This window comes from Chaetodon trifascialis, chromosome 11 (genome assembly GCF_039877785.1).
Source record: "Chaetodon trifascialis isolate fChaTrf1 chromosome 11, fChaTrf1.hap1, whole genome shotgun sequence".
Classification (NCBI taxonomy): domain Eukaryota; kingdom Metazoa; phylum Chordata; class Actinopteri; order Chaetodontiformes; family Chaetodontidae; genus Chaetodon; species Chaetodon trifascialis.
The window spans coordinates 6,907,808-6,919,801 of record NC_092066.1 but is presented as its reverse complement, the minus strand read 5'-3'; the positions used below and the strand labels follow the sequence as shown (position 1 = coordinate 6,919,801).

General features: G+C 41.7%; 1 protein-coding gene across 1 annotated transcript; it reads right to left on the bottom strand.

Moving 5' to 3' along the window:
- Positions 1–781: 781 nt before the first annotated feature.
- LOC139338837 (alpha-amylase) lies at positions 782–5,142 on the bottom strand. Its single transcript, XM_070974114.1, has 9 exons — positions 4,783–5,142; positions 4,173–4,319; positions 3,611–3,808; positions 3,239–3,469; positions 2,227–2,360; positions 1,712–1,934; positions 1,485–1,606; positions 1,223–1,348; positions 782–971 (listed from the first exon to the last, which is right to left on the bottom strand). The coding sequence occupies exons 1-9, from the start codon at positions 4,948–4,950 to the stop codon at positions 782–784; spliced, it is 1,539 nt and encodes a 512-aa protein (XP_070830215.1). The 5' UTR covers positions 4,951–5,142.
- Between the last annotated feature and the right edge of the window lie 6,852 nt (positions 5,143–11,994).

The window sequence follows — 11,994 nt, the reverse complement described above, 5'->3', positions numbered from 1 at the left end:
AAGACAGTAACTGCGGGGACACGGCTTAGCAAACAGTTAATTTAAGACTTTCCCACAAAAGATTAGTTTTTACTTTAAATTACTTTAAGCCTGACTCCACCTTACGTTTATCAATTGAGAAGTTAATTACTGCTCTGGTCATCATTAGAGTTTATGCTGAAACTCTTTTGTGTCCAAAGTTTCTGACAGCCTATTAGCCTCTCACATATTGAGTAACCTCTCAAGATGGCAGCACAACAGTTCACATTTCACATTTCAAGAGCTTTAAAGGATGCTGAAGTTTGAGAAACACTTCTTTTTGAACAGGCGATGATCAAACAATATCATCCTATAGTTTTTTGTGCCTGATCTGACCACATTTTACTATCAGATGGACATACGGGTGATTAATATGTTGCCCTTTTCAGTCTGAAAGTACAGACAGTATGCATTGATGTCACTTTCCATACTCACAGTGAGTGATGTCACACGTGACAGCTGCTATGAATAGGGAGAACTGCTGTGCAACAAGCCTTTATAAAGTTAGTTTCCATGTGAATGCGTCAACGGCAGATGCTGAAGTTTTGTATTTTCCGCTCTGGAGGGAGTGACTGTTGTGATGTCCACATACAGTGCATAACCTCAATAGAAAAATAAATTACAAACTTTCTTCGCCCCTTTAGTATTTTCCATGCATGCTGAAATGACAAGGTTTGTAAAAAAATAAATAAATAAATTAAAAAAATCAAGATCATCATTCAAGTTGAAAAGGAAGATTTATTTGAAATTTTCCAGGAAGTGTTTACAGCTTAGAATCAGCATGAATAGCAATGAAGGGGTCCTCCTCTCTGTTGTTAATATAGAAGTGGGCACGGCCATCACCGCCAACATTGATCTGCTTCCCAGTGCACTTGCCTCCTTCCTTCTGGCCAGAAATGACGTCACAGTAGGTGCCCCCAGGCATGCCGGTGTTCAGGGTCACATCCAGGGCCCTAAAGGTAAAAACAGGGTACGTATTGTTTTTAAAAACCCTACAATGTCACAATGAAACTGTAGATTTTTATTTATTTATTTCAGCCAGAAAACCAGAAATCCAGCAAACTGTTTTCTATCTTTCAGTTTGTAGTGCTGTTGAAATGCATCTGCATTCAGTCCTGCACATTTGTTTTATCTGGATATGTCTTGATTTAAGCGGTCAAAAGTTATACTATTATAAAATCACTACTTAGTTAAAAATCCTTACCAGTCATCGTTGTTGAAGACGATGAAACCACGGTTACCACGTCCAAAGGCAACCTGGTTGCTCTGATTGTCCCACCAGTTGGAGTGAGGCTGTCCATTGACCACATTACGGAAAGCAACCATGTTCCTAAAGGACAGATGTGACAAAATGAAGTCATAATGTTTAATTTGCATAGTTTCTGCATCCATACGAGCAGTGAGATGTGAATAAATTTTGTGTGTGATGTCAAGAGTTTGCTGTCTCTTGGTTTCTCAGGACTCACTTGATCTGACGCCATCTGTGCTCACACACCCATCCGTCTCCACATGTCGTGTCTGGGTTGATGGGAACAGACTTGGTGGATCCATCACCATTGCTGGGAGGGCCCATCCAGTCGTTCTGATCCTACAAGACAATTATGGATGAATGAGTTCAACGAAGGAAAAGAAAGTTCCAAATACACACTATACATTGCATTTTGTCATTATTTCTGCTTCATCGAGAATCTACCTTTCCATTGACAAAGTTGCGGTTCCAGCGGTAGCTGGACATCACCCTGGTTACTCCGTAAGGGTGGGCCAACATGTAGCCAACAGCCATCTTGTAGAGCCTGGAGTCCCAGAAGGTAAGAATGGATGCACCACCAGCACCGTGGCCTCTCTGGTTGTCGTGGTTGTCAACAAAGACGAGAGCATTGCCGTTGGGCATGAAACCCCATCCCTCTCCCCAGTTCCTGCACACAAGAATACAATTTTATTAATGAAGAACACACTTCTAAAGCACCAAAGTTTGGACAACATACTACTCAAAGTATGCAATCCAGAAACTCTAAAATGCACAAGTTCTGGTTAGTGGTAGTTTATTAATAACTGTTTCTCTTTAGACACAGTTAGCAAGTAAGAAACTCTTTATCCAGTCCACCAATGTATGCAGCAAATGGGATTATAGCTATCTCACAGTTGAATAAACATTCTAATATATCAATTTGATATGTGATTTAGGCACACCAAAAGAAACACACATACTTGGTGTAAGACAGCTTCTCGCCATTCCATTTCCTGAAGACATTTCCCAGTTTGGCACAGTATTTGAACTCAGTCACCCTTCCCAGATGGTAATACTCTGAAGAGGTGATGGGCTCACCTCCCAGATCAATAACCTAGAGGGAAATCAACATATAATTTGCATCATCCATACTATTCGTAGTGGGTATGGTTTAGATTAACTGCACTGTGTCAGTGATTTGTGGATTGGCAGAGAGTAATTTTGCAAGTAAGCTGTTTTGATTGAGCCCTAACAAGAACCATGTTTCTGCTGTTAAACATTTATGTTGTTAGTGAAGACAGAGTGCACTTATTTTTGCGATCACCGGCTGGTTTTGCAGCGTACTCCCCTTGTGTTTTCAATCTTTTTATGGTTTCAGTCTCACCTGTATTTACTTCCTCGTCATCAGCTGTGAATATTGACATCTCGAATAAAATCAAATCAAACTTTATTTATATAGCACTTTTCATACACGATAAAATGCAACTCAAAGTGCTTTACAGCAGTTAAAAACTTTCTAAAAGACAACTTAAAAACAGAGAAAACCCATTCCTCCCATCCTCCGTATGCACATATGCACACTCACGACTACACTCACACACGCACACACACACACACACACACACACACACACACACACACACACACACACACACACACACACACACACACACACACACACACACCGTAGTGAGATATGGCAAGGCACTGAGGATCTGCTCCCATGCATGGGTTTGTGTTTGTCATCTTGATTTCCATGTGCTTATTTTCCCATGGCTCTGCTGACTGCTGTTTTCAGTCATAAATATTGGTCATGAGGGCGGTTAGAGCTTATCTAATCACATGCTTGCATGTAGATTTCAGCTGGGGCATGTTCAATCATGATGTACCAGCAAAACACACAACGATCATCTACACAGAGGTGATCTGAAGTGCTGACATTTGCATCTGGAAATCAAGTGAATTGCTAAGCAAACATTTTGAATAACTCACCTCCTGGTAGATGAAAGGTCTGCTGCCACCAGGGAACCACTTGGTGTTGAGGTTGTGCAGGCGACCGAAGATAACAGACAGGTCACCAGGCCACATGTGCTTGCAGGCGTCCACTCTGAATCCAGCCACACCCATGTCAATCAGCTTGTTCATGTAGTTGGCCAGTTTGCCCCTGACGTAATCATTCTCCTGGGCAAGGTCCAACAGACTAGACAGACGACAGTCACGGATCTGGAGCAGCAAATGAGCATTTACACCACAATTCAGTTATTCTTTAAATTTCTTTTAAAGTTCAAGTCCAAAAATGGGCCAGGTAATGGTAAATGTTAAAATTATACTGTTCCATCAGTGTTTCTGAGTGACATTCATTACCGCATAGCGATCGTCATAGCCCTCAATATTGCCACTGCCAGTCTTGCATTTGTGGTCATTGAAGTCCAAGTTACTGTAGGGGACGGAAGGGAAGTCCTCCCTGCCAGCATTGAACCAGCTTCCACATGCAGAGTGGGTTCCCTCTCCACCGCCTGCGCCACACATGTGGTTGATGATGGCATCCACATAAATGTTGACCTGTGGGTAAACGCAGGATTGTAGGTGCAACACAACCAATCAACACCTCCCCTTCTGTCCTTCTGCGCTTTCACTCCTTTTCTTAGCACATACAGTTCATTCTTAGGTCAGAGGAATATTGCAAAGCTGCGCTGCTCACTGCTGCTTTACTGCAGTGTTGGTGGTCCAGGAACTGAAGCATATCACGCTTTAACAAAAAAGCAGCCGATAAATATCTAAAATATAAGTGTTCCTCAAGACAGCAGCATTAATTCATTGAGGTGTCTGTTGCTGATAATGGTGCATAAAAGCTTGACATTTACAAGGTGCTGTCAAGAACACGGCTCTGAGGGCCTGTCTCTAAATCACTGTTGCAATAGCTTACCCCAACGTTGTTGCATCTGGTGATCATGTCCCTTAGTTCATTCTCATTGCCAGATCTGGAGCACAGGTTGTAGCCGATTGGCTGGTATCTCTGCCACCAGGGCCTCCAGGGATTGTCGATCCTAATGTGTTCATTTGGAGGGGAGATCTGAGGGAACCAGAGGGAAGACATTACAATAGCTCTCATTTTTAACACAGGAGCTGTCTGCAGACAGCAGCTTGTTGTTAGAGTTTTAGTGAGTGTACAACATGTTATCAAAGGTGCACTCCTGAAGATTTTACGCATGATCACAAGGAGGCTACTAGTAGCAGTTCTTCGAGATCTAAACAGAGGAGCATCACCTTCTATGAAACTTAATGGTGAAATGCAAAGCAAGGAAAAAATTTTCCATGTACAGAAAGCTGAAATCACCAGTTACCTGTTGATATTTCACTGAAAAGTTTAGAGTTTATGACAAAATAAATAATCATAATTTCCTCAACAGCTTGTTCTAACTGAACTTTTTAGCGAACGTGCGTGCAAAATCTGACATCTTATTTCAAGATCGAGAAAGAAGGGCTTACCCTCCTCCTCTACACTTAGCTATCCACCTGTGTTCAGCCATACACACCTGAACTCCACCAAAGCCATTGGGAGCCAAATAGCGTTCACACTCTGCAGCGATGTCTGCCCAGCGCCACTCAAACAGGTGGACGATGGCAGTCCTGCCGTGTTTGGTGTGAGGGTTGTGCTGGGCGAGGCTGAGCCCGAACAAAGCCACCAGAATGAACAGCTTCATGCTTTCCCTGGATGAGCAAGAAAACCACACTCACCTGCTGCCTCGCTGTCAGTATTTATGCTCATTTTCCCTCACTCCTGGCCCAATGAGAGACTGGCCAATATCAGCACAGAGGTTAAACAGGTGCTTCTTTCTCACAGCTTCCTACCTTGTTTCAAAATTAGTGGAAGGCAAAATAGTTTGAAATATATGTCCCAAAGATCCTAATGCTTTCTTCTTCACTTTGTGACAGTGGCATATCTGTTAACACTGAATTCAGCAGCAACACACAGTAATATAATATAATATGATATAAATTACACCATTTTAAGTGATTCATGAGATTCATCCTGCACTGATTCAAGCATAGAAACATAAAATTTCTCATACCTTTCAGAACACGGCAGTTCAGTTTTATCCTGGTTTAGTGTTTGTTCTTTCAGTTCAATAGTCAGATAATTCTGCAACAGCCTGTTTGAACTTACCCACAGTTCCAAAACATTGATTTCGATTTATTTTCGGCAAAACAAATAAAAAGCCGACGCAGGTACATTCTCATTCTGTATTAGTTTTTTTATATGATGTGCTTGTGTGTGTGTTGGGGGATTAAGTCTACGTGTCAGAAAGTAATTACAATCAGCTATATTTATTAAGTTTATTTTCTAAGTTTATACCAGATTAAACAGATGAGCGTTTATGTAATGAAGTGACTGTCCTTGATATGAATTTCACAAATAGTCCTACGTTGCATTTATATGTAATTCTGAATGTAGAATATTTGTATGGAATTTGAAGTATTCCTCGGATTCCTTTTGAGAAACAAACCTGTATTATTGTGTTTTATTATCAGTTTAAAACTAGTGCTGTCAAAAATATCGCGTTATTAACGCGTTAACGCAAAACAATTTTAACGGCATCATTTTTTTATCACTGTTGAGATTAACAGAGATTATATGAGATTAACGCTCTTTGTGACCTAATGAACTTGTAATTTTTTATAAGCTGTGGCCACTGCTAGTAACGTAAGAAAAACTACAGGATCCAGTTGTAAACCTGAAACAAAACAATAGACACGCCTCATGCACGTGTTTGGTCTTGCCCGCTCGTTAGCTGTAAAAGAGTAGGCTACCGGTTTGTGTGGATGTCAAGTGCAAAACGCCGAAATGGATGCGAACAAGATTCTGAATGGAAAGTTTAGTTTCAAAAAGTTGCCAGATGGGTCGACTGACGAGACCAAAGTTATCTTTAAGGTGTGTGAACTGAGTTATCACCGCAGCACATCCAGTCTGAAATACTACTTGATGGCCAAACACACGGCGAATGCGAAGTCTCCGCCGCCTCCTTGTCAAAACCAGGCGACAATGGATGGCTTTCGACAGAGGCACATGGATGCTATTATGTTCAAAGGAAACTTAAGAAAAGAAAGTTTAAGCCATGGTTTAACTGCACTGTAGCCTGAGTCCTAGTTTACAATGATGTGCTCTTTGTAACCTTATCTTGTATCACCCTGTTTTGATCCCTTAAAAAGGTTTGTTGAAGGGGCTTTTTGTAACCAAGTTGTTTTTTTTTTGTCATCTGTTTATTGATAGTGTTAAATTGTGTGAGATTGGATTCATTCAAATGTGAATGACTGCTCAAAGTGAGAATGTTAGTGTGAGATATAACACTACACGTTGTTGTTTTCAATTAAAAAACATTTGCACAAAGCAAGCCACTTTTCCATGTTGATAAGAGCATTAAAATGATCATTCAAGGGACATTTAGAATAGATAAAAATGTGCGATTAATTTGCGATTAATCGTGAGTTAACTATAACATTCATGAGATTAATCATGATTAAATATTTTAATCAATTGACAACACTATTTAAAACATGAATATCTTTATTCAAGTAGCAATCACAATGTTTCAGAACTGCCAATATTGCTGGTGAGAAATTGAGGTTTAATGATCCACTCATCAGGTCTTACACCTGCAGCCAGAACTAACCCAATCCAACTTTATTTATGAAGCACATTAAAAAAAAACAACAGTAGTTGAATAAAAACTGCAAAGTGCAAACAGCAGAAACCAGAAAAACAACACAATAAAGAGACCTGTTTAAGAGACAAAAGGATAGCAACAATCTCATAGTAAGGCAAAAGCCAACAAATAAAAATGTGTTTTAAGATGGGGCAGAGTGGGGGTCAGCCAACCATACAGAGGCCAGTTGTTCCAGAGTCTGGAAGCTGCGACTGCAAAGGCATAATCTCCTCCTCCTGTACATCAGCCTTGATCTTGGGACAACCAGAAGCAACTGGTCAGCTGAGCTGAGAGAGCCTGATGGTGCATGTGGTTGTAAAAGGTCAAAGAGTTTTAAAATTAGTCCTAAAACAGACAGGGAGCCAGTGAAGGGAGGCCAGTAGTGAGAAATGTACTCTCGCTTGTGTTTTCCTATTAAAAATATGAGGGGGACAACATCTGTTGGACAAGCTGAAGACTTCATATGACCAAGAATTTCCTTTAGCACAGAGAGAAAAAGCGTCAGATGTATAAACCATGCGTGCACAGAAAAATCATGTGTATGCAATTTCCCACACATGAACTGGCACTTATAAAAGAAGAATATTTGCACCTCAGGCATACTTGAGCGGTGGAGCTGGCACAAGAGCTGATATGCAATCAGATGTTTAAGAGTGTCTCTGCATCAATTTATGGGAAACTGTCAGAGTGGAAATGATGCTTGTGCACGTTTCCACGATGATTGAGAGTCACAAAACAGATTCAGGCAAATGATCATAGAAGTGGTCAGATTCACAAAACTGATATTGTGACACACACACAACAGGTGCAGCAGTTACAAAACATCCTTGTATAACTTTGAGCGTCATTATCTACTTCTCAACCAGGAAAACCAATACAGATAAGATAAGCTCTAGCTGTATGAGGCAAGCTTTGTTTGTTTGCAGTTTTGTGTGTAAAACACGTTAACTCAAGCAGCCCTGACAAAACACAAGCATTTCCCACGAGAGGCCTCTATGAGGCCCTTTCATCGTTTCTGTATGTGTGTAAAGGTTCATGGCACCAGTCAGGGTCAGCTCAGGAGAGACATTATCGTACTGCATTGAAGTCTATCCTCATTATAACTTCAATCACCTGCAGGAAGTTGTTTCTGTATGGACAAACACATTCGGCACATTTTGATTAAACAGTTCCTCATGTTTCCACTCTTAGTTCTTAAATCCGAAGAGAATCAGGTGAGTTAGAAAGCTGAGGATTTGCATTCGCATTTTCATCTTATTATACTTTATACTTCTACTCCCTACATTTTAGAGGGATACATTGGCCTCTTTACTCCACTGCACTTATTAGACTGCTGTACTTTTCAGTCAAGATTTTATATGTGAGACATCAATTTAGAAATTCTGTATCATTGCAATGAAATATTTTGTTTCAGCGCAGCCAGAAGAAAAGAAAAACAAAACATTTATTGGTAGTATTCTTACACATACAGCAGCGTATGTCAGACTCCAGGAAATGATGAATAAAGCCAGTCCCAGCAAGCGGTTAAAATGATGCTAATTCACATTAACGGTCCTGAGAGCCTCCTCATGCCACTGTTACATGATCACTGCCAGTCTCATGTCAGCTACTATATAACTCTGTGCAGCGTGTCGTAACAGTGATGGGAAGTACTTTCATATAACAATAGCTCCCCCAATGGTTCTTGACAGAAACTGCTCCATTTAAAACATTCACAGTATACACAGACTGTATATGATTTTGTATTAATCCAATGTCCTATAACAACATCTTTCCCTTTCGTGAGTATCATAAAATGTGTATGTACTGGTATGTAGGTGTCATTTCATTGTTCATAATATAAAATCATTAAGTAGCTATTGATGTATCATATGATTGGGAGGAGTCTTGTGAACAATATCTTCTGCATTATTGAATGCATCCTGCATTGTGGCTCAACAAGTACAACATGACTGCAGCAGAGCAATATGAAGAGGGTTCAGCTTCCTCAGCTAACAACATAAAAACGTCTGTCCCTGTGTCCCTGCGGGGGAATTGTGTAAAAAAGGGCAGTAAATGCCATACAGACTGTTGGTTTGTGTGCACCCAAAGCTTTTGTAAATAAAGCCTGGTGTGCCTCATCACGCCTCATCCCACCTGCTTACTATCTGACCCAGCTCCTGCCCCTCCCGTCCCCCCTGCGGAGAGTGTGTCAAACAGACATCTGACCTGCCTTACTGGGTTTCGTTCCGGATCGCTCCCCCCAGTGAGTCTGTGGGTCGCCGGCTTGTAAAAGTGAAGGGGCCCTGACACATTCGTGGTGGAAACGCTCACTAATAACTCATCTCGGCGCAGTTGGCAAGTGTTGACACATAAGGACTAAAGGGATAAGGATCTAATTCTACAGTGCAGGTTTTGTTCTTCGGTTGTGATGCTCTGTTAACAGTAGCAGCGCTGTTCTCTGAAGCCGTAGTCCAGACAAAATCAGACCAACACACACTCGGAAGCATCAGAAACTGTATTGGATAGGTCTTTATCTGGGCAGTAAAAGCTTCACATAGCTGATTAAATTATTAAATATGAAATTACCTGACGTCATCATGTGTTTGAAGTGAGGTAAAGCCATGCACATCTCAAAACCAGCTCATATGTGTTTTGTCTTATTATTTTTATAGAGTCCTGCCCTTTGTGTGCTGTTAATGGCTGGTGGCTACACAACCACTGCCCAAAGCCAGATGCCCAGAAACCTCCCAAACAAAGCAAAATAAGAAAACACTGACACGCACTTCTAGTGGGTCATAAGTGATGACAGTCTCAGGATGGGAAATAGTTTGATCCATCCAGCTTATCAATTGCTTTTATTGATGTTTTTTCTGGCAGTTGGCCTTTGCAAAGCACGTCATCAAACTCGTGTCGACACTGCTGGAAAACTGCTGGAAAAGGATTCATGGCGGAGAGGAAGAAACAGTCCAGAGTGTGGCTTCATTTCACGAAGAAAGATGACAACAGTGCTAGTTGTGATGTCTGTGCATGATAATTTCAAGTAATTTCATGCAACATGGGCTTAAATTCCGGAAATGCTATTTATTTAACACTGCCACTGCTTCACCACCAAGCAGCACGTCCGATACTGAGGGTAAATATCCTCTGTTTTTATAACATTAGCACCATGCAGGCAGGCTTAGTAGATCATTTGACTAAGAAAACCTAGATGAAAACGAGTGCTGTACAAATAGACAGGTGATGACAGACTGTTGCTACAGCTAGCTCTCAGGCTACAGCCAGCTCCACATGCACGTCTGCTCCTCGCCAGCAGAACCCTTTAATGCTTGATGCACAGGGATGAAAACACTGTTCACACTCAGAGACAATAAAACAGCTATGTTGGTGCCGAAAACCTTTTTAAGCGTACCGATAATGGCATTGGTATTCATAAAACCTTATCAGTTCTCATACTTCTCTGAGTCTGGACATTGTTTTTCAGGAGAATCCTCTTCATTCAGTCTTTAAATCTGCAATAACGTTTTTTGGCCACTTTGGGGCAGCAGAAACGTTGTCACCACAACATTGACATGTCTAAGTTGATGTGGTGAACTTCTCAGCAAACAGTTGCTTATTTACACATTCAGCCGACACATAACAACATCGTAATTCATCTGCTTTTGGTCTCAAACAACCCCTGAAGGAAACATCTGGCTCTCTAGTTGCTAAATGCTCCACCGTGTTCACCAGCCAGCATGTCGCTAACGGTGTCTGTGTGCCATTTGGTGCTCAGCAAGTTGTGTGCAGGAGGTTTCTGGAGCTTTTTTGCTGAAAACAGGTGAGATCAATCATAAATGAACCAAAAGAGTAGAGTTGGGGACTAGTCAGATAAATAACAAGGTGAATCTCGCTCCATAAAGCCGAGAGGAGCTGCAGATTTGGGTGATGATTCTCTGTGTCACTACCAGCGGTGTCACATAGTCTTCATGTGGTCATTTGATACAGCGTTATTATAAAAATATCCATTTAACCACTTTAAGGTTTCTTCTGGATTCCTGGCATGAGGTTTATCCCGATGACGCAGCATGCTCTGTGGGAGGAGATGTCAGGAAAGTTAAGGCCCTAACTCACTCACATTTTCCCATGGGCCCCAAAAATTCCAGTCAGACCAAAGACCTTTCCTGTACGGACAACACAGGACATACCTCCAGAGGCGATGAAGGGTTTTTGGGGACAAAGCTTCCTTTCACAGCTCGAGCTCCAAGAGCAGGTGAAAGGAGAGAAGCCGGTCACTTGATTCCCGCCCTTGGTTCTGTCATGGGAAAGTGGGAGAGTCATAGGAAAAGGGGGGAGGTGGGAGGGTTGGCTGGAGAAAGTGAGCGAGAGATAAAAGAAAAGGGGGTCAGCAGGTTAGGAGTAAAAGAGAAGGAAGAAGAATGAGGGGTGGGTGTGCGGTGCTGGCTGACGACAAATGAGGAAAGTTAGAGAGAGTGCACGAGATGGTGAAGGGGGGCGCTGCTGTAGTTCAGGGCAAATGAGGGAAAACACAGAGGGAGCGAGTGGAAAAAGAGAAGGGGGAGTAAAAAAAAACCTAAAGGGAAAAAAAAAGGCAGCCGATGGAAGGATAAGAAGCTGTATGTGCCTCGTCTTCTCACACCTCAGCTCGCTCTCTCAGACAGCTCAGGTCTGAGAGCTGTCAGTGAACAGATAGCACTCGGCATGCTGGATAAAAGCGTGCAGAGTTCAACCAGTGTTACTGCTGTAAATGGTGCTGCAGACACAAAGCAAGCAGGGTTGCGTTCAACACAAAGCTGCATCACTCACTGGTTTTGGAAGCATAAAAATCCACATGGATGAAGAGGCGTCAAATGAAAGCTCTCACCACATTTATGGCCTGGTAACATAGTGTGATGTAGAGCATTTGTCACTACACTGGGTACTGCAAAAATTTACTGCCCCTAACTTTGCATGGCTTTTTAATGATCCCAGTAATGCCATCAAGTGTACTAACAAGTGTTTCTTGCTCTGACAAGAAGTGTGTCACCACATTTTTCCCTTTACGGTTTTTGTCAATAAATGAAT

Bases quoted from the DNA above. Each gene is read 5' to 3' on its own strand.
- LOC139338837 (XM_070974114.1), bottom strand. From the start codon at position 4,950: ATGAAGCTGTTCATTCTGGTGGCTTTGTTCGGGCTCAGCCTCGCCCAG. The intron at 1,935-2,226 runs GTATGTGTGTTT...TCTTGTGTGCAG, and splicing joins GAGAAGCTGTCTTACACCAA to GAACTGGGGAGAGGGATGGG. The intron at 1,607-1,711 runs GTAGATTCTCGA...ATTGTCTTGTAG, and splicing joins GCAACTTTGTCAATGGAAAG to GATCAGAACGACTGGATGGG.